We start from the raw sequence: 23,359 nt of genomic DNA, 5'->3' as shown, positions 1-23,359 counted from the left end.
ATCTTAGAAAGTTAGGTTTAGCATGCTTGAAAAGGCTAGGAATTCCCGAAAGATATTTGCGCAAGTTGTACATGCCAAGCTAAGGGGAAGACTGTCACCATGGCTAGGAATTCACTATGCAAGTTTTTTGACTGCCTTAGAACACACATGAGCATGATTCAATCACTATACAAGTTTTTTGACTGCCTTAGAACACATATGAGCATGATTGAATCAAGTTTTTTGACTGCCTTAGAACACATATGAGCATCATTGAATCACTATGAAAGTTTTTTGACTGCCTTAGAACACATATGAGCATCATTGAATCACTATGAAAGTTTTTTGACTGCCTTAGAACACATATGAGCATGATTGAATCACATATAAAGTTTTTTGACTGCATTAGAACACATATAAATATTTTGTTTATAATTACTAATATTTTGGTTTTCTTGTAGGATGCTGGAGATGATCAGCGTAGAGGAGCTGATGGAGGTATGGAGGGAGGGGTAGATTGAGAAAATGAAGAGGATGATGCCCCGAATCTTGACGACGACTAGATTCATGTATTTAATTTGTTTGATGTACTTGTAACTAATTATAACTTGGCAAAACTGTATTTTATTGTTTAGCTTAGAACTTGTGTTAATTTTGTTTCACTTGTATATGTATTTTTTGTGTATACTTTGTTTTTTATAAGTAGGTTATATGAATTGTATAACGGGAAATTTTTCTCGAGTTTCATATTTCAAATTTTTTTTATTTTTTTTAAAAACTAGCGACGCATTCGCGATGAATATAATCCGTCGTTAAGCCGTCGCCAATTTCAATCAGGTGATGGTTTGCGACGGACTTTAATCCATCGCTAACTTGCCAACCAAAAGTTAGTGATGGATTATATTCGAATATATTCTATTGCTATGCCGTCGCTAATTAGCGACAACCATAGTCTATCGTCAATCCGTCGCTAATTAACGACGGATTGGTGACCGATAATGTCTGTCGCAATTTAGCGATCAGGATTATGCGATGGACGTTATCCGTCGTTAAACACGTTAGCGATGGAGTTAATGATGAATTAGTGACGGATAGCATATAGCATCCGTGGCTAACTAGCGTTTTTCTTGTAGTGGACTCTCAATAAGATGTAACAATCATATATGAATAGAATGAGAAGAAAAGTCTACGAGATAATCATGATAAAGAAAACTCATGTTTAGCATACAGGCCTCTTACAATATTTGCAAAGACAGGAAAATATGGCATATATTGCAAGGAAATATGGTTAAATAGCAATGCAACAAGGTAAGCCTCAAAGTATCTATTACACAAACAAAACAAAGTCAGTCTAATAACAACAGTCTTAACCTATTATACAACAGCCAACAAGGGCCAACCAATAATTTAAATGAATTCAACTGCATCAGTTACAAAATAAATACCATATCATACTGACAACTAAAGACAGATTCCCATCCCCATAACCTCTTTCCTCCGTGCCCCTCCCCAATCTACACAACACTTTCAACCTTTCCCTCTCCTCTCCAACACCGGTATCTATGTCTGTTTGAGTACTATAAACTAGAGTTGTCAATCGAGGAAGCAGGAAGCGATATGAGAAGCAGAAGCGGGAAGTGAAATACTTTCAAAATGTTAGAAAGCTAGAAGCAAAAAAGAAAAAAAAATATAAAAAAAAAGTAAATAAAAGAAAAGGCAAGGGAAAAGCAAGCTTTCAAAAAAAAAAAAATTATGCTTCTCAACACATTTGGAAAGCACGTCTCATGCTTTCAAAACGCACTTCGAAAAAGCGCACTTTCCCAATACTTTTGGTGTTTCCAGTAACTCTGGTTTGGAGGCTTCCTCACATTTTCAATTTCAAAGCCAATGTTTTGGTACAAGATAATAAAAAATGCTTAGGTTAAATTGCTTACAGATGAAGGAGCTACACGCCCAAGTAGGTTAACAAAAGGTCCCTCAGCCAGGGTATAACAAAAAGGCAGGTAAGAAAAACATAAGGCAAGGCCATATTTGCAAAATTGCAATAAGCCCAAGACTATTTTTGTAAAAAAAACCTTGTTCTAATCTGGTTGGGATCCGCGTAACTCAAGCTTGCCAACCCCAAAAAAAAATCACCACATTTTGCTACTTAAAGTACCTTGCCAGTTGTATTTCACAACATTTTGCTATTTAACGTATCTCATGCTAGTTTTATAAGAAAAAATAAACATAATGCAAATATACTTAAAGTTTTGGAAAAATAAAAACTGTGCATAAGTAAAATTTAAATAACTTAGAAAGGGTAAATAAAAAAAGGGAACTTTTTTTTATTGGCATTAATAAAAAAAGAATTCGCAGAATAAGAAATGAACAATTAAAATGGACGTCATCTCTGACTTTCTTTATGCCCATAAAAGGGTGGAATGAATGACAGCAATAAATTGACGATCTACACGCAAAATCATAACCAAGTTTTGGTCAGTCATTTTTCCATGGTCGGATGTGTTTTACTCAAAAGTCTTGCTAAAGGATTAATTCTCGAGTTGAGATCAAAGGAGCGATTAGGCGACATGGCCAATCACATGACAGCATTGCATGGGGCCCACATGAAATACTGTCATGTGATTGGCTATGCCACTTTTGTTCGGGTTGGGATGAGGTGATACGGAAAATCATCACCACCACACACACACTTGTACCAAGGCATGTCAGTACTCCCAAAAGCCTTATGGTACCAAAAAGCAACTTATACCACTGGGGTTTGAACAAGTCTTCTATTTAAACTTGGAGCTTGGAATCATCAATTATAAGGGTCCCATTTGCCTTGGGGGTCAGAATAGCCCTCCAATTGTAAATAATTGCATTGAACAAGTCAAGGGAGAAGCTAGTTGTGACGATTCTTCTATTTAAACTTGCTTACTCCTTATTCTGGATACCATCTGCTGATCTTTGCACAGTACTCATCATGGCCTTTACCTTCTCTGCCGATTCCCACATCTTCCTAACAGACAATGGACGATGGAAATCCAAGAATAAGAAGATGGTGAATCAAGTTGAAGTTGGTTTCATTCTATTCTTGCTGGTGGCTCTCTTTGTGTCTACAGTTGATGGCCAATCTTGTAAGCTTTCTTTGCATTCATTTTGATCTTTGTTTTCCTGTTTCTTTCAAACGTTGGATATTGGATGAATAGTGGCTTCAAAATCTGAACATATGGCAATTACATCCCATGTTTTGAAAATGAGAATCCTGACCTCAGAGTGAAGTGGGTATTTTTAGCAGAGCCAACTCTTGCAAATGGGACTTGAGGTCACCAAAGTCACTTCAGTCCCATGTGTTGTTTTGGGACCAACCACTTTGGGTTACTCTTTAATTAAGTTTGGCTATTCAGATGGTTTTCATTCGTTTGGTGATGTTTAACGCCATTTTCTGGAAGCGGTAAAAGTGTCCACAGAAAAAAATTGACTCATCTTATCACATGGAAATTGAAAAGAATCTGATGTACAGCTGAGAAAAATATCACCACCATTTCTCGACCTTAAAGGGTTGTGAAGAAATAAACTGTCAGATTATTTTTTCTGACTTTTGGGGGTGGGGCCCATATATGAAACAAACACGGAGAAAAAAATCTTGGATTATTTTCCACTACTTGTTTTGTACGGTTAACCCTAGAAAAGAGGGATGAATAGTTGGAGCCAAGAGGTCGGACTATTTGTCTCGGATAATAAAGGCAGGGATACGCTGTTGTTTTCACTAATGTTCTCTTCTTCCTACTCTATAATGGGCCAGGCCTTATCAAATAACTCAAATGGTAAAAAACAGTTTACTTCATATACATTTATCAGCTTGACAGAGGACCCCGATTACCACATGGGATACCACTTCAGTGGTAGAACAGTTTCATTTTATAGCTATTAAGAAAGGGAGATAGAAAATCGGCCTGAATCGGCTTGTATCGGTCGATAGGAAATCGACAGGATACCAACTTGAATTGGCATTTTTTTAATTAATGGCAAAAATTGCCTAAAATTAAAATTTTAACATTGTTTAAAGGTTTTAACATGTATCATGTTGTGATAGAAACAAAATATTTTTAATATTGGATATTTTAGAAAACCTTTCTTTTCTCCACTTCACCAGCTGGATACGAAGGAAAGAATCATTCATATCTAGAAAGGGGGTCACCTGCATTAATGACTTAGGTGGAGAGCAGGCTATACTATTTATTATATGAAAGAGCCCCTCACCTTCTCTTATTTAGTCCTACAACGGTGAATCGATGGATGGATGGCCCTTTTTCCAACTGTAAAAGGGCCCTCCCCTGCAGACCGCCTTGAGATTAAAATCATGCCAAGTTGAAAATCATATATATATATATATATATATATATATAGAGAGAGAGAGAGAGAGAGAGAGAGTTGAGAATTTAAAAATATATTTGATGAGTTAGGTGGAGTAGACTAGTCTCATTATGAAAAGAGCCTCCCACCTCTAGTTGCATATGATGAATTGAGGGAGGAATGGTCCCTTTTTTAAACTATGAGAGGGCCTTCCATTCCTCAGCTCCTCAACCTTAAAAGAAAGGGCTGACCACTCGTGTCATTTTCCTTTTTGTCTTTAATTTAATTGGTAATGTTTCTTTGGGTTTGAGAATCTCATGCTAAAATTGCTTTAAAATGCCACTATTTGTTCGTGTTCCACTTGATAGACTTTCTCGAACAGCTCAAGGATTTGGATAATAGCCTGGATCCCAATGAGTTTCATGAAATTATATCAAATCTAGTATAAAATATTAATGTTATTAGTGCATCTAACAAAAGAAAATTGAAACATGGCTTTTTATATGTAAACAATGAAAACCTATCAGACTTGATTTGAGCCCAATCAAGGATCCAATATAAAATATTATTGATTCTAGCATAACATGACTAAACCAATCCAAACATGATAACGGTTGAGAGAAAGAGACCTTCCCCATTTTAAATAGTAATAGACTCCACCGGTGGAGTCAGTTCCACCACTTGATCCCTTCCATTCAGGGGCGTAGCTAGGATTCATGTGAGGGGGGGGCAAACAGGGGTGTAGAAAAAAAAATATTTGTGTAATAGTCGGGGGGTTCGGGGGCAGCGCCCCCAGAAATTTTTTTTTTTGAGATAAAATAAAAAATGGCTACAATTATTAATAAAAATCTATTTCATATGGACAAATCAAACTATTTGCTGCAGTAAGGGCTGGGCTAAAAAATGGATAAAAATCTATTTCATATGGAATCAGGGCAGGGCTAGGACTGGGCTTTTAAAAAAAAAAAAATTTTTTAACTGTTTGGGGAGGCAGGACTGGGCTACAGCCCAGTCCTGCCCCCCCCTAGCTACGCCCCTGCTTCCATTTGGTATGACCCGATTTATGGCGAAATCATCAAAGAGAGTGCTGATTTCACAATGGAGGCTGATGATTGATGGCATGGATGGTTGTCATTTGGAAACACAATGTGTTTTATTAAATGACCTCGTTTGTCATCCATTTGAGTTCGTTTACTCTTTACTGTTAGAGGAATTGGATCCAATCTATATCTAAATGGATTAAGCCCACGCGCCGGGAGAGACCTCTCCCACATGGAAACCTTTATACACGTTGGAAAAGGTTTCTCTCGCAAAGAAACCAATCAAGATAAGAATAAAGAGATTAAGAAGGTTCAAAAGACAAACAATTCTTTGTTGTTAAAGATTCCTTAGATGAAAGGGTTACAAAAACTTTTGCAACTTATAATTATTTAATGGAACCTCCTCTCTCTAAAATTAGTTGAGAGACAAAGAGGAGATAACCTTCCTGTGGACATAGGTGTGTGTGAAATGCATCCAGTGATTGTGTGTGCGCTTTCATTTACAATAACCCACTAAAAGGAAATGAGTTTCATTCATCCCCATCTTCATACCACTTTTTGAGATTTCATTGATGCAAGTTGTTTAATTTGATCAAATCAGACTCAATGGTACATTTATTAACTAAAAGAGAGCATTTTCCAGCTCCAGCACAACCACCAGACAGCAGTGGAGAGTATCAATCGCCGCCAGCTCCACCACCGAACCAAAATGGCTCTCCTCCATCGTCGCCAAGCTTATTTGCTCCAACATCTCCACAACGTATGCTCCGTACTTCTGTAGCAATGTTTGATGCAGTGTATAGCTAGCACGTCCATGATGTCTGAAGTGAATATATATATATATATATATATATATATATATATATAGAGAGAGAGAGAGAGAGAGAGAGAGAGAGAGAGCACCTCCATTTCCAACAAAAACTGGTTGTACGAGTTTGTTACACCACATATGTATGGTATGACCGGTCTCTTCATAAAATACAAATTTTTTTAATGTTTTGAAATCATCGTTACCATTGATTGTGCTAGCAGCCAAGCTCACCAAAGTGTTATGTCATAATTTCACAATGGATGTTGATGGGTGAAAGCACGGAGCAAGTCATTTGACAAAAACATTTTACAAATTTTTCTTGTTTTGAATTCACCACCGTCCATCACTTAAATCACCACCATTCACGGTAAAAGCAATGGAGCCCACCAAAAGTGCTGCAGAACAATTAGTGGCGAAGTGATAGACAATTGTGATTTCAAAACACAAAAAAATAAAAAAAAAATGCGTTTTATTTATTTATTTTAGTCGAAATGGGGTTAGACAGACCCCCTTCCAATTCAATATATGTTTTATAAGCTAAGTGGGTGCCAATCCGGGAACGGTCTTTCCATGAATGGTTTATACTAGCACCCTACTCAAAAATTTCTTTTTACAATACTGAAATCTAACTTGTAACTTCTAAATGTTCTTCAGAACGCACTACTGAACGGCGTTTCAAAATGATATTGCTATTTTTATTATTATTATTTATTTTCTTCTCCGTTATTAATCAAAAGAGTGATTGTCACACTACTTAAGAAAAATTCAAAACTTAAATATTCACCATACTTACAGACTAAATTGAACAGGTGAAATAATTTTTTTCTCAAATTAAACTAAGAGAGTGGTTTAAATGTCTAAAATTTTGTGGGTCTTAATTACTGAACTAGAAATATGTCATTTCCAACACTTTTTTTGCAAATCCAACCATGTACATATGATTGGGATGGTGAATTTGCTAGGAATCAGCCATTGGATCGTGTATTTTCAATAAAAAATATAATTTTTGAATGCTTGAATATTTACGAAGATTATGAGCCATTGATTTTAAAGCTTTAAAAAAATCTCATTTATGCATCAAAATCGGATGATTCAAGAGTGAGTTATTATAAAACCAAACATGTAGGTTAGATCAGTATGGTTAGATTCAAGAGAAAAGAACAAAAAAACCATGAAAAATCATGGCTCATACATTAGTTCTGATATTTTCAATTCTCATATTCTAGTGACTATATACAGTAATGTGCTGATTCTGCCTACTTTCTGGTTTTTCTCCCTTCAAAATCATATTTTTTTTGATATTTTTTCACATTTACACCATATATGTGATCTATAGTTTTGTTTTGTGGGAACTGGAGTTTGGATCACTAGAATCTGAATTGTATACAGGTTTTTCTAGTGATCCAAAATCAACGTTCACGAAGGTAATAGTTTTTTTTCGGCTCATAAAACATATTTTTTGTCAAAAAAACATAATTCGAGAGTTATTCTTACTAAAGCAAGAATGCTAAATACATCTAACGGTTCAAATTTATCATAAAATGCTTAAAAATATAATACACAATAGGGTAGAACAAAAAATGGGACTTAATACATATAGATGAAAATGTGTAGGTGCATGATAGCTTTTGAAGCGTAACCAGAACGAACTCGTGGGGAGCATCCATCATGTTTGTGATGAACACTCCCTGTGTGAGGTTTCATGAAATTGAGTGTTGATGTCATAATTTCACAATGGATGCTAACGGGTGATAGGACCGAGCAAGTGAATTGACAAAAAGATTAATTTTCTTTTGTGTTTTGAAGTCACCGTCGTACAACACTTCAATCACTATCACTTATTGTTGGAGCCCACCAAAAGTGCTGATGTCATTATTTGAGAATGAACGGTGGTGATGGACTGTTGTGATCTGTTGTGTTTTGTCAATCATCTGTCCTCGATAACTGATGGCATTAAGGGTGGTCGTTTTGGTATCTTGTCAAATCACTTGATCTGTCCTCCTTTCAAGTTGCGTTCACTCTTTACGATAACCCACAAAAGGTTGGAATTTTAGTTTATTAGCTTTGCCAAAACAGCACCACTAGTAGTGGGGAGCAAAAAATGGCATGATAATGGTACTTTTATTGACTAAAATATCTTATTTTCCAGTTCCATCTCCTTCACCTCAGTCTCCACCACTGCCACCACCACCACCGGCTCCAATTGGGTCACCTCCGGAAGGATACCCGCCACCACCGTCGAGTGTATACCCTCCAAAAGGATTTTCACCAGGTATACATTCGTACTTCTCTTGACATGTTTGATGTGGTGTACAGCTAGCGAGTCTCCAATCTTAAGTTTACTTGGTGGATCTTCAACCTCTTATGTTTATCTCAGTATCAATTAGTTTACCAGGTTGATCAGAAGATGAATAAAAGCGATATTTACGTTTAAAGCGGCTATTTATCGCAAAAAATTTGTGTATTTTTATTTTTAAATATTTTTTATTAATATTTTCTTATAAAAAATAAATTTTATATTTTTTAAATTATTTTTTTATTGCCAAGATTTTACCAAAAAACCCCCAAGATTTATGATTTTTTTTTTTTTTATTTCTTGGGAGTTTTTGAAAAACGAAAAATTGCCGTTTAAAACGTTTGTACTATGGGTATGACAGGTCTCCATGCAAGATACAAATTCTTTTTTTTTTTATGTTTTGAAATCATTATTACCACTGATTGTGAAACAGCCAAGCTCACCAAAATGTTGAAGTCATAATTTAACAATAGATGTGATAGGTAAAACATAATATTTTTTGTGTTTTGAAATCATCACCGTTCATCACTGCAATCCCCACTATTCATTGTAAAAGCAGTGGAGCCCACCAAATGTAGTGATGTAATTATTTTAGAACGGATGGTGGTGTGATTGAATTAATGGATGATTATGTTTTCAAAACTATATTGTTAGATCCCTGTCCTGTCCTCGTTAAGTGATGACACGATGGGTGGTAATGTTTACTCTTTACAATAACCCACAAAAAAGTTGTCTTTTCTTAAAACAGCACCACTAATGGTATGTTTATTGACTAAAAGGTCTTATTTTCCAGTTCCTGCACAGTCCCCGGACAATTGGTACATACAATCTCCAGCACCGACGCAAGCATACCCAGGTACATTCCTACTTCTCTTGACATGTTTGATGTGGTGTACAGCTAGCGAGTCTCCAATCTTAAGTTCACGTGGTGAATCTTCATCCTCTTATGTTTATCTCAGTATCAATTAGTTTACCAGGTTGATCAGAAGACGAATAGATGTACAAAAGTTATTGACCAAATTCGGAAAACGCCATACCACATAAGTTGAAGCCAAGTCTGAATACAGATTTGAATGCGGTTTGGACTGATACCTACCAAAAACAAAAGGTGATAAACTTTCACTTATGGGTCGGAGGTCCAAGCAATCCTGATATATATATATATATATATATATATATATAGAGAGAGAGAGAGAGAGAGAGCACCTACTCACACCTATTAGAAATCATAGCTGTAGGATGTATATCTACTCAATCAGACCTTATAGATGTACTTAACACAATTTATTTGATAGGAATCATATTTTGGATTATGTTTAATGATTCTAGATCATATCTATAGGGTCTGATCAACGAGAAAAACACTCAAAATTTGAAAACTTGAAGTTTGTATTAGGTGGGAGTACGTGATCTGGGAACACCTTGTCATTACTAATATATATATTGAAGAGTATCTCCCAATCTTTTATGTCCAAAACTATTTTAAATGCTTTTAAAAAACATAGTTGCATGTGTTGATTTTTTTTTTACTTAATCCTAACTTCGTCATCAATGCTTATTGACTAATAAGAAACCTTATTTCTATTTGACTAATTTTTCGTACAATATGAGCCGTCAATTTCTGATCGCTCTATATAAACATGCAAAGATGAAAAAGTCTAATCTAGCATGTTTTGTACTAAATAATCTAACACATGAGTTCATATTAAAAAACATATGAAACTTTGTTCGTTTGATGCCATTTAGGATGATTTAGGAGATGAGAGCCTTGGAGCTACTCACTAATATATATATATATATATATATATATATATATATATATATATATATATATATATATATATATAGGCCCATTGGGATATGAGAACTAGGCATTTCCAATTTTTTTTCTCAAATCCAACCCTGTACATGCACTTAGCATGGTCCTTTTGATGTGAATAGACTGTTGGATCATGCAACCTAAATCCTAGTAGAACCCCATGGATCTAAAATTGCTCAACCTGGGCCTGAAAGAGAATGGTTCGTCTAATTCAGGTGGGTATGTAAAGCCGATTGGACCCTCAGTTGGATGATATCTATCTGACCACCTGAATGTCTGCCGATGTCATGAAGCCTCTCTCATTCCTCATACATTCTCATGCACGATGTTGTTTGAGATTGACAGAACCCACAACGTTACTGCGCCCACACCCTATATTTAAGTTACGAGATGGGAATCATCTCATCCTTTTCTTGAGCGGATAATCTGTGACATAATCTTGTGTGTCTTTTGATTCACAGGACATGAGACTGGTCCAAAGAACAAGAAGAACACTCCAGCGTGGGTTTTCGTCTTGATATCCATTTTTGTCACAGTGAGTCTGATTGGAATACTTGTAGTGGCATTTATGCGCAGAAAGAAAAGGGCCACAGAAGCAAGAGATCGAGCAGGTGTGTACCCATGTCGAGCAATAGACTTTTAAGCTGTAACTAGTGTGCGTGCACCTGTGTTAGTGTGTGCGTCTGATTACTGTTCATGACCCTTGCAGAAGCAGGTGCTTGTCCCAACCCAAAAGACCCCACAAGTGGAACAGCAACAGTCTTTCGGGGACTTTCAACTTCCTTATGTTGTAGCTACACTAAGTCTTCAAGTACTGGTAACTTCAAAATAGTTGCTGTTGAGGAGAACAAATCACAAGAAGCTCCAGCAACAATACCAACTAAAGCTTCAATAGTACGGTCAAGTGCTTCGAATTTTAGCTATGCTGAGGTTAAAAGGATCACTAATAACTTTGAAAAGGTTATTGGCCATGGAGGGTTTTCAACTGTCTATTATGGCTGCCTTAATAATGGTTCTGCAGTTGCTGTCAAGATGGTGAAGGATTCATCGTCAGAAATTCAACAGTTTAATGCAGAGGTTGGTATAGAGAATTAATGCATTCAATCGATGGCAAGAATACGTAGGTATATGTTATAATAATTCAGAATTCTATGACCATTTTCTGCAGATTGAGATCTTGCTAAAAATCAATCATAGAAACTTGGTTTCTTTAGTCGGGTTTTGTGAAGAAGGTAATAACGTGATTCTCGTATCGGAGTATATGTCCAATGGAAATCTCTCGGAGCTACTGTCAGGTATGATGCTTCAATAAGACAATCCAATATGAGATGCAGATGATTGTTGATGGATGTCAATGCTGCAATTTCTTCTTTGTATGCTCTAGAAGACATCAGAACTAAGTTTTTCTTTTATTTGTATGCTCATCAAGTACTACCCTTGCTCAGTTGTGAGCAAAAAAAAAATGGCAGTTTCCCAAAACTAAGTTTTTCTTTTATTTTTTCTATTTCTATAAGTTTGTGGGTATTACGTTCTCTACAAAAGTTTACCTATATTAAAAGTTGCATGAACTTTTCGTGCCTTAAAGGGCAAGGTCCTAAAGGCCCTTACATTTTGGGTTAATTTGTACATCTCTTGGTCTCTCAACTTATCTTTTTAGTACTTGATGAATTTAACCTTCAAGAGTAAAATCGACTTTGACCAGCGCATTAATGAACTTTGACTTTGCAATGTTTTTTTTTTAAATTTTATTTTGATCCGTTTGAACCTTGACCTAACGTCTTTGCATGAACATTTATCGTTAACCTTTGACTCGATCAAGGTCTATCTTGAACTTTATCGGATCATTTAGAACCCTTTTTGGTGCCCCTCTTTGTTTAACCATTTGGGCCTATTTGGGTGGCCATTTTGGTCAGCCATGGCACATAATAACTGATCATTAATTTGGACCTCTTAAAGGCTCTTTATGATGGTTGGGGCCTATATAAACCCCAACCCTCTCTCAAGCTCTCCTCTCCTCTCTTTCTTTATATCGAGTTCTGTCTCTCTCACAAGCTTGACTCTCTTGTGAGATCAAGATCTGGTTGTAGTTTGGATTCATTCTTGAGATTAAAATTCAGTTACAGTTCAGATATATTCCTGAGATTCAGATCTGATTGTACTTCAGATCCATTCTTAAGATCCATATTCGGTTGTTATTCGGGTCCAAATCTGGTTGTTCGAATCCATTCTTAAGATCAAAATCTTGTCGTCGTTCACACCCTTACTCACTTGAAATCTGGATCCATATTCATATATAAACTCAGGATCTAAACCCAAATTGAGCCTAGATCATCAAATCCTAGTCAAAAGGTTCTTTAAGGTGGTTCTTGTAGAGGTTATCATTCTCACCTAGTGCAAGTCATGGATTGATTTTTTGCTAGTAGGCGAAAGCTCAGTTGTATCCTAGGAGCATAATTGCATGAGTACCCTTTACACCAAAGTAAGACAACTATCGCTTGAAAGATAGCACATGTATACATGTGCCTCCGAGTATACTTGGTTCAAGCTTAGTTGCTTGACCGACAAAGTGAAGCAAAATTTTCAATAATTTTCAAGCAATAGTCTTGCATATGGCAACTGTGAATGTTGGAAACCAGGATGGGGCCTATATAGACCCTAACCCTCTCTCATTTATCTTATCCCTCTCTTAAGCTCTCCTTTCCTTTCTCTCTCTCATGAATTCTCTATATCAAGTTCTTTCTCTCCCACGAGCCTGGCTCTCTTATGAAATTCAGATCCATCTCTGAGATCCTGGTTATAGCTCAAATCCATTCTTGAGATCTAGATCTGGTTGTAGTTTAGATTCACTTTGAGATCCAAATCTAGTTGTTGTTCGTATCTAGATCCGATTATTGTTCAGATTCTGTTATTGTTTGGATCTACACCCACGTGGAGGCTGGATCCATACCTATATCTAAATTCAAGATCCATACCCAAATTGAGCCTAGATCATCCTATCCTAGTGAAGAGGCTATACAGGATGGTTGATGTCGAGGTTATTGGTTTCACTTAGTGGAGGGCATCGACCAATTTTTTGCGAGTAGATGAAAGCTTGGTTGTATCCTAAGAGTATAGTTGCACGAGTACCCATTGCACTTAAGTAAGGCAACTATCAATTGAAAGATGTCTCAGTTGTGAGACCCACAAAGTAAAGCAAAATTTCGAACATATCCTACATGGGATATGGTACTCCCAAGAAAAAAATTACTCAATGCTTGGAAAGTAAATTTCTAAGTTAAGCTAAAGTAGTTAGTATGTTTTCATGTGAGAATGTGAAAAAATCCTGAATAAAAAAATCCTTACTTGAAATTTGGATCCATACTCATATCTAAACCGTGGATCTAAACCCAAATCAAGCCTAGATCATCAAATCCTAGTCAAAAGGCTGTTCAAGGTAGTTCTTATAAAGGTTATTAGTCTCACCTAATGCAAGTCATGAATTGATTTTTTGCTAGTAGGCATAAGTTCAGTTGTATCCTAGGAGCATAGTTGCATGAGTACCCTTTACACCTAAGTAAGACAACTATCGCTTAAAAGATAGCACATGTATACACATGCTTTCGAGTATACTTGGTTCAAGCTTAGTTGCCTGACCGACAAAGTGAAGCAAAATTTTCAATAATTTTCAAGCAATAGTCTTGCATATGGCAACTGTGAATGTTGGAAACCAGGATGGGGCCTATATAGACCCTAACCCTCTCTCATTTATCTTATCCCTCTCTTAAGCTCTCCTTTCCTTTCTCTCTCTCATGAATTCTCTATATCAAGTTCTTTCTCTCCCACGAGCCTGGCTCTCTTATGAAATTCAGATCCATCTCTGAGATCCTGGTTATAGCTCAAATCCATTCTTGAGATCTAGATCTGGTTGTAGTTTAGATTCACTTTGAGATCCAAATCTAGTTGTTGTTCGTATCTAGATCCGATTATTGTTCAGATTCTGTTATTGTTTGGATCTACACCCACGTGGAGGCTGGATCCATACCTATATCTAAATTCAAGATCCATACCCAAATTGAGCCTAGATCATCCTATCCTAGTGAAGAGGCTATACAGGATGGTTGATGTCGAGGTTATTGGTTTCACTTAGTGGAGGGCATCGACCAATTTTTTGCGAGTAGATGAAAGCTTGGTTGTATCCTAAGAGTATAGTTGCACGAGTACCCATTGCACTTAAGTAAGGCAACTATCAATTGAAAGATGTCTCAGTTGTGAGACCCACAAAGTAAAGCAAAATTTCGAACATATCCTACATGGGATATGGTACTCCCAAGAAAAAAATTACTCAATGCTTGGAAAGTAAATTTCTAAGTTAAGCTAAAGTAGTTAGTATGTTTTCATGTGAGAATGTGAAAAAATCCTGAATAAAAAAATCCTTACTTGAAATTTGGATCCATACTCATATCTAAACCGTGGATCTAAACCCAAATCAAGCCTAGATCATCAAATCCTAGTCAAAAGGCTGTTCAAGGTAGTTCTTATAAAGGTTATTAGTCTCACCTAATGCAAGTCATGAATTGATTTTTTGCTAGTAGGCATAAGTTCAGTTGTATCCTAGGAGCATAGTTGCATGAGTACCCTTTACACCTAAGTAAGACAACTATCGCTTAAAAGATAGCACATGTATACACATGCTTTCGAGTATACTTGGTTCAAGCTTAGTTGCCTGACCCACAAAGTGAAGCAAATTTTTTAATAATTTTCAAGTGATAGTCTTGCATATGGTGATTGTAAATGTTGAAAGCCAGGATGGAGCCTATATAAACCCTAACCCTCTCTCATTTATCTTATCCCTCTCTTAAGCTCTCCTCTCCTTTCTCTCTCTCATGAGTTCTATGTATCGAGTTCTTTCTCTCCCACGAGTATGGCTCCCTTGTAAAATCTAGATCCATCTCTGAGATCCTCGTTATAGTTCAAATCCATTCTTGAGATCTAGATCTGGTTATAGTTTAGATTCACTTTGAGATCCAAATCTAGTTGTTCAGATCTAGATCCAGTTGTTGTTCAGATCCATTCTTAAAATTCAGATCTTGTTGTTGTTTGGATCTATACCCACGTACAGTCTGGATCCATACCTATATCTAAACTCAAGATCCATATCCAATTTGAGCCTAGATCATCCTATCCTAGTGAAGAGGCTATACAGGATGGTTCATGTTGAGGTTATTGGTTTCACCTAGTGCCGGGCATAGATCGATTTTTGCGAGTAGATGAAAGCTCAGTTGTATCCTAAGAGTATAGTTACACGAGTACCCATTGCACCTAAGGTAACTATCATTTGAAAGATGCCTCCATTGCGAGACCCACAAAGTGAAGCAAAATTTCCAACATATCCTACATAGAATATGGCACTCCCAAGGAAGAAATTACTTAGTGCTTGGAAAGTAAATTTCTAATTTAAGCTAAAGTAGTTAGTATGTATGTTTTCATGTGAGAATGTGAGAAAATCCTAAATAAAAGAATCCTTACTTGAATTTTGGATCCATACTCATATCTAAACTCAAAATCTAAACCCAAATCAAGCCTAGATCATCAAATATTAGTCAAAAGGTTGTTGATGAAGGTAGTTCTTGTTGAGGTTATGAGTCTCACCTAATGCAAGTCATGGATTGATTTTTTGCTAGTAGGCAAAAGTTCAGTTGTATCCTAAGAGCATAGTTGTATGAGTACACTTTATACCTAAGTAAGGAAACTAACGCTTAAAAGATAGCACATGTATATGCGTGCCTCTGAGTATACTTAGTTCAAGCTTAGTTGTCTGACCCACAGAGTGAAGCAAATTTTTTAATATTTTTCAAGCGATAGTCTTTCATATGGCGATTGTGAATGTTGAAAACCAGGATGGGGCCCATATAAACCCTAACCCTCTCTCATGTATCTTATCCCTCTCTTAAGCTATCCTCTCCTTTCTTTCTCTCATGAGTTCTCGGTATCGAGTTCTTTCTCTCCCATGATCTTGACTCTCTTGTGAAATCCAGATCCATCTCTAAGTTCCTGGTTATAGTTCAAATCCATTCTTGAGATCTAGATCTGGTTGTAGTTTAAATTCACTTTGAGATCCAAATCTAGTTATTCGGATCTAGATCCGATTGTTGTTTAGATCCATTCTTAAAATTCAGATCCTGTTGTTGTATGGATCTATACCCACGTATAGTCTATATCCATACCTATATTTGAACTCAAGATCCATACCCAATTTGAGCCTAGATCATCCTATCCTAGTGAAGATGCTATCCTTGTTCAAGGTGGTTCATGTCGAGGTTATTGGTTTCACCTAGTGTAGGGTGTAGGCTGATTTTTTGTGAGTAGGCAAAAGCTTGATTGTATCTTAAGAGTATAGTTGCACGAGTACCCATTGTACCTAAGTAACACAACTATCGTTCGAAAGATGCCTTAGTTGTGAGACCCACAAAGTGAAGCAAAATTTCCAACATATCCTACTTGGGATATGGCACTCCCAAGAAAAAATTAATCAGTGCTTGGAAAGTAAATTTCTAAGTTAAGCTAGTGTAGTTAGTATGTTTTCATGTGAGAATGTGAGAAAATCCTAAATAAAAGAAGTGACAAAAGCAAATTAGTCGAGAAGTAAAGGTAGAGTGCTAAGCGCTCTGACCTCTTCCTAACTTGACTGAGATCCAAATAAGAAAACTAAACTAAGTAGCTAAACTTCCTAGAGACTTACACTAGAAACAATCTAAAACTATAGAAAATGATATAAAATTACATAGAGCAGCCTTTCCCTGAAGCAAAGGACAAGGAGGAAGGATGGTGCAACCAATGATATACAATCCCTCGTTTTCAATCCTGAAAAGAGGGAAAAAGACTATTAAAAAATTCTTCTCACAAGCTAAAAAAGAACCCTTAATGAAGAATTTTGACAGACTTTGTTTGTCGCCAGAATGAGCTTAGAGGTAAATTATCCATTTGCCACTAGGTTAGTTAGCAACAGATTTATTATCTTCTAAGCCTGCTAATGGCAGATCCATTATCTATTGCTAGACTACGCCAAGGGGCATTCCACGGGTATTTCAGGCATTTATAGGAGTATTGGTTCAAGAAGCCGAATTCTTTTAGTGTCTACAGTTTCAAAGTCATACGAAACAAATGATCAAGAATATCCCATTTTCATTTGGGTAATATAATTATTGATGGTGGCAAGGCAAACAAGTAGACTACCTTATGCAAAGACCGTTGCAAAAATGATCCCAGCAAATTCCCTAGTGTATGTATAGATAGATAGGATTTTAGGACCTAAAAGTAAATGACTTTAAAATTTCTGAAATTTCTACATTATAAAGTCCAAACTACACATCAAAAAAATTTGATCCAAGGGTCTATGTATACTTTTCAACCATAGAGATCACCCTAAAAATTGTCAAAAAAACACACATGTGATTTTTGAAGGTGGGCACAGCTAGGTAGACCCTTTAGTAGGACAATCCCCTTTGTCCTATGTATATATGGGCTAATATTGGCCACTAATGAAGGTACATAAATCATAGGTACGGAACACAGACGTATTCAGCATGATTTGTTTGCTAAAGGTCAATCCTTAGATCATGCTTTTCTGATGTAAAAATGTGATCTTTTGAGTTATATTTTTTTGGCACATTGTGAGCGCCATTGATTTTTAGACCCCTTTAGAAACCTAATTACTTGTCATAATCGCATGGTTCAAAACAATTTTCTTACAAAACAAACCATGTAGATTACTTCCATAACATTTGATCTACAAAATATTAGAAATTTTTGAAGAAAAAAGTGCTTTCTACTCAATAGTTCGGTACCTTCAATAGTAGCCAATATTTTTTTTGATAGGCAAGCTGGGGTTAGGCAGACCCTTACCAGTTATACAACCATACCAATGGGATTTGAACTTGCGACGTCCAAAAACAAGGTGGTGTGCACTCACTGCTCCTAACCAAACCAATGGGATTTGAACTTGCAACGTTCAAACACAAGGTGGCGTGCACACACTGCTCCTACCAGACATCCGGAGCCCTGTTGGTAGCCAATACTAACCCTATCTATATCTATATATAGAGGTTTCTCTTTGACTTGGCATGAGCTGGCCTTGTTGCCTCCCAGGTGAAATCCTGTAATAGCTGCTGTTTGTGCAATGCTAGACTTCATATTGACAAGGACGAAAATGAAGGTTACTTATTCTGCATTGTGCAAGAGCATATAAGGATGATATCAATGTAATTGCTTTTCAATATTTAGAACCAAATGAAGTACTACTATACAAAGATTGCAGCAACTTTCGTCAATATGAAAAAAAGGCTTAAATGATAAATAGTCCAATATGGAAAAACGAATAGATCCATCATAGCTATTGTTCCCGAATGAAATAAACAGGTTAGAGAAAAAATAGTTCATCAACTGATTTTGGGCTTCACCCTAGAAGGGTTTTTGTGCTTTCGTAGGATGACCTCAATATTTGTTGCACAAGACGTTAGAGTAGAAAAGTATCCGGACATTTGATTATACTCCTTGAAGAAAATTTCATATAGAATAAAATTTCATATGGCATTTTTTTTTTCATATTTTACACGGGGAAACCGCAGCCCGGGGAATGGAGACTTAGTCCGTGGCTAAGACCCTCAACCCCCAGGGCTTATGCTGGGTTTCGGATTATGCAAGGGTTAGCTCCAACGGGAATCAATCCCGAACAACTGGTGGTATGCCAGCCAAGGCCCCCTCCAACTAGGCTGACCCCTTGGGGTTGGATACAAGCATTTTGTACTGTGATCTAATTTTTTGAAAGATTATTTGGCAATGCCATCTAGGCTGTTGTTAAATAGGCAATATTTTCTGCCAGGCGAGAAAAACATAGGGGGAGCATTGACCTGGCAACAGCGGCTTCAAATCGCACTAGGTGCTGCAAAAGGTTGAACTTTTTACTTTGCTTGCTTAATTATTTTCTTTTAGACATCGCCTTTTTTCCCTTATTTTTTTTTTTATAAAATCATCGTTTAAATTGCAGGTTTGGAATATCTACATTCAGGTTGCAAGCCAATGGTCATACATAGGGATGTTAAGACAAAAAATATTCTCTTGGATGAAAATCTAGAAGCCAAATTAGCAGATTTCGGGTTGTCTAAAACTGGAGCTGTTGATGGGTCTACATATTATGCAGCAACCCAAGTTGCAGGAACATGTGGTTACATAGATCCTGAGTATGACTCAACATATATAGAAAACTTATATTCTTTCTATTCATGTTAAATTTTATGCCTTGATTCCTTACTTGGGATGTGGATGTCTGATAGCTCAATATTATTGATTTCCGCAGCTGTTCGAAAGTATATATCATAGGAACTGGTAATATTAACACAAGCACACACATGACAGCTGTGAAAAAGAAGCACATCAATAAAGGGAAAAGGGAAAACATATTCTTTTTCTTTTTGAGAGAGAGAAGAAATTCACTAGTCAAATATACTAATAGAAGACAAGTAGTAGCATGTGATGAGAGATCAACAGAAAACAGCGGAAACGGTCAAAAACATAATACAAAGGGAACACGTATTCATCTATACATGTTCTCCTTGAGCATCCATGCAATAGGCCAACATTTCATGAGTTAGCTGAGAAGCAGTTTCTCATCCATGCTCAATTTTTCACAGGTACTACTACACCCAAATCCTCACCAGGAGGAGCGACGTCTTCAGTTTTGGTGTAGTTCTTTTTGAACTTATAACTGGGAAACCTGCAATATTTTCCACAGGCAATGACCGCTATAATCTCGTCCAATGGGTCAGACCCAGGATTTTTAGGGGAGACATGGAGAGCATAGTTGATCCTAGGCTGCAAGGTTATTACTGCAACATCAACTCCATATGGGAAGTTGTTGAAATAGCAAAGAAGGCCACCGAACAGGCTCCAAATGCGAGACCCGAAGTGACCGAGATTGTGAATGCTTTGAATGAGGCAATGAAGATGGAAAATTCATGGAAGTACGGAGTTCCAACATCAGAAAATTTCAGCAGTTTTTCAGGAGTCGATACACTAGCTAATCCATTTCCAAGGTAATCTCATGCTTGTCTACTGCTATCACAAATACCTACCTACTTTTAATTTCGAACTGTTTCACATGAGTATCTCTTCCCAAGTGAAAATCACCAAAGGTTTAATTCTCCTCCTCAAGTCAATTTCCTCCTGGACATTCAAGAATATGTAATGTTATTGGTATTTCAATGAAAGCCTATAAATTGTGATTTGTTTCTTGTTTTTGCTGTTCGTTTTATCATGTGTTCGTACGTTTCCCTCCTAGTACACCTTTTTTTTTTTATTTTACTGAATCAGTAGGAGATTATACAAATCAGGAGGACGAGTGTGATGAGATATCACAACAGCCCAAGAGCAGTTACATGAAAAAAAAAGAAGAACAAGAGTCCCTCAAGGGGCTTGTCAATTGAACTGGATCCACACACGTGGTTTTCGTTATTGTGGGTGGTTCCTACAAAGTATCGGTATACAATACTTGAATTGGCGATGTAGATGCAATAGCAGCATCTGTCCCCAAAAAGATCACCGCTTTTACTTTCCTTTTATGATAAATACAATTGTGATAGCCTAATATTTTCCTATGGTTGGATGGTTATGCTGAATGGTAGATTTTCTTAATCTGCCACTCTTTGGTAATGGTCTTCACCTCTTGGGCTTAAAGTTCTGATTTATGATAAACAAACCACTCAGATATGCCATCAAGAAAGCCACTGATAAGGTCCAGTCCAACTGTCCGACTTGGGCGTCTTTCTAGTGTATGCTCGTCCCACTTGCAATGTACAAGAATAATGTCTTCCAAAAACAAATGTTCCGTACCTCCCATCATGCTGTAGCTATAACAGGTCAGGCATTACTCAGCCCGAAACTGGTCCTTTAACGAATGAAAGACATGATCAGATCCATCTGACGTGTGTTGACATTTTGAATCGGGTCCAACCCTGACGACTCCATTTGACACGAGGCACTAATGAAGGCTTTAGTGGAAAGTTATTGGAGGAGTTAAGTGAATGCGAAGAGTTCACATTCAATGTGACATATAAAGCGTTCACATACATGAATGCCATGTATGTAACCCGATACTCTCCTCCCACTATAAATTGAGACAAGGTTGCTTGATGAGGGCAACCAAGGTGTCCTTGGGCTCATTGTAGGCGTCGATAGGATAAGGAGAACACCGTACACTTACGCCAACACTCATTTCATCTTTGGTGTCTACCGGTATGTATTCTTGATTTTACATTTCGGTTATATTTTAAGAACGCCAATATTGGGTTATGGGCCCACACTTTGCATTCGTTGGGCATGTGGGTGTGTCGGCGTTCATGCGACACTCAACAGATTTTGTATCGGAAAACTTTTCTCCCGTCATATTCCAATTTGGTTTTGGAAAGTCGGATGGCGACGAAGGAGGAGTTGACCAGGGCACCACCACCTGCGGGTTGACAACTGTTGTTTCCATCCCACAAAGGAGGTGATGGTCGCCGCGATGCCAAAATCCCATTTTTTGCTATGTTTTTTTTAAGGATAAATGTATTATTGAATCAGTAGGAGATTATACAAATCAGGAGGACAAGTGTGATGAGATATCATTGTTGGACATATGGATCGGGTCTAACCCATTAAGTTACCCGATTTGACATTAAAAGCATAGTGGGGTAGTGGGTTGCATAGTGGAGGATGGTTAATGCATAGTGGAGGAGGTTACGTGAATGTAGAGTGTCCACATTCACTGAACCACCTCCCTTACCTCCACTATATAAAGAGGTGGCTGGGCAATGTATGATGAGAAACGATTGCCATATAGTATAGCCTAGCGTACATTCAGTTCAGTGGGTTCAGGGTCCTGCTCATCATCGACCTTAGGTCTGGGCTCATCGTGGGCGTCGACAGGCTAAGGAGAATGTCGAATACCCTCCACGCGCTCTATGGCAACTACATGTATGCTTTCTGTGTTTGATTATGCAGAAAATGCCAACATTGGGTTATAGGCCCATGGACTACCACACATTCTGTTGCACGTGCAGGCGCGTAGGGCCTTTCGGTGTTGTCTAAATTCTGGCCACGCATCGGTACTGCTGACCGCATGTTGTTGTGGGGTGACATGGGTCACAGGTCATTCCGACAGCCTGCCGCAAACAACGACAGATGATAGCGAATGGTTTGATCTTTGTATTGATCTTTATCTCCCTCACCAGCATCTTTAGTATGGATGGCAGTGGACCGGGGGAAAACCAGGCATCGTCTCACCTAGTTCCATTTGGACCACGGAGGGAGGACATGAAATGGAGATGGAGGTGGGGATAAAGGTTAAAATCAAAACCGATGTGGGGATGGACTTACGCTTTCTCCCATCTTGTCCTCTCCACGTCCTTGATCCCTGCCCTGCCCCAACCCCTATCTCTCTTTAAGAGGGGAAATGTGGCCCGCCTAGCCCATTTGGATCGGGGACGGAGGAAGTGATGAAGGGTAGGATTTTGAGATGGGGCGGATTTGGTGACCTTGTTCCCTGCCCCGGTCCATTGCCATCCCTATTCTTAGACTTCTTCGACCGAATGGTTTCGGGTTTGGTCTTGGAGCACTTTATCCGGAAATTAGCAACACCAAGACCTCTCTGGAATGCAGCTTCTCAGATTCTACTGGCTGTTGGCTACTGGCAGCATGATCATGGCCATGGCATTGCCCGGATCCCTCTATATTGGGTCTAGCTTACACAGACAAGGTGGGTTTCTTTTATTAGACAAGGTAAACCATCCACCACCAAGTGGCAAATCTGACAAGTTTCACTTGTTCAAAAGCTCTGCAAACCGATGCGTACCATGCACAACCTGATAGATGTTATTTGACTTCTCCGATAAGAGAAGGGCATTGAAGTCATCACCAACACACCAAAGCAACTCTGATCTAGCCCCCTGCTGGTCCTGTTTGAAAGAGTGAGAGAGACGATAATGAGAAGAGAAAACCTGCTTGTTCACACTTTTGTGACCGCAAGATTTATATATTTTATTCAATTGGGAATACATATTTGATAT

At 37.6% G+C, this 23,359-nt stretch overlaps 1 protein-coding gene across 3 annotated transcripts; it reads left to right on the top strand.

Annotated features, from left to right (window-relative positions):
- The first annotated feature begins 2,914 nt into the window (after window positions 1-2,914).
- LOC149814971 (receptor-like protein kinase At3g21340) lies at window positions 2,915-20,547 on the top strand. Of its 3 annotated transcripts, XM_089988310.1 has the most exons (10): window positions 2,915-3,098; window positions 6,001-6,117; window positions 8,318-8,440; window positions 9,258-9,320; window positions 10,745-10,894; window positions 10,993-11,360; window positions 11,452-11,578; window positions 19,141-19,209; window positions 19,306-19,498; window positions 19,949-20,547. In XM_089988310.1, the coding sequence occupies exons 1-10, from the start codon at window positions 2,945-2,947 to the stop codon at window positions 20,352-20,354; spliced, it is 1,770 nt and encodes a 589-aa protein (XP_089844436.1). In that variant the 5' UTR covers window positions 2,915-2,944; the 3' UTR covers window positions 20,355-20,547. The 3 variants fall into 3 exon arrangements, with proteins under 3 accessions (XP_089844436.1, XP_089844438.1, XP_089844437.1); XM_089988312.1 differs by lacking the exon at window positions 19,141-19,209 and having other exon boundaries at window positions 2,916-3,098; window positions 19,327-19,498; XM_089988311.1 differs by lacking the exon at window positions 19,141-19,209 and having other exon boundaries at window positions 2,916-3,098.
- The last annotated feature ends 2,812 nt before the right edge of the window (window positions 20,548-23,359 follow it).

This window comes from Nuphar pumila, chromosome 15 (genome assembly GCF_984573655.1).
Source record: "Nuphar pumila chromosome 15, dmNupPumi1.hap1.1, whole genome shotgun sequence".
Taxonomy (NCBI): Eukaryota; Viridiplantae; Streptophyta; class Magnoliopsida; order Nymphaeales; family Nymphaeaceae; genus Nuphar; species Nuphar pumila.
Note: the sequence above shows the minus strand (reverse complement) of the source record. Positions and strands in the feature narration are given on the sequence as shown.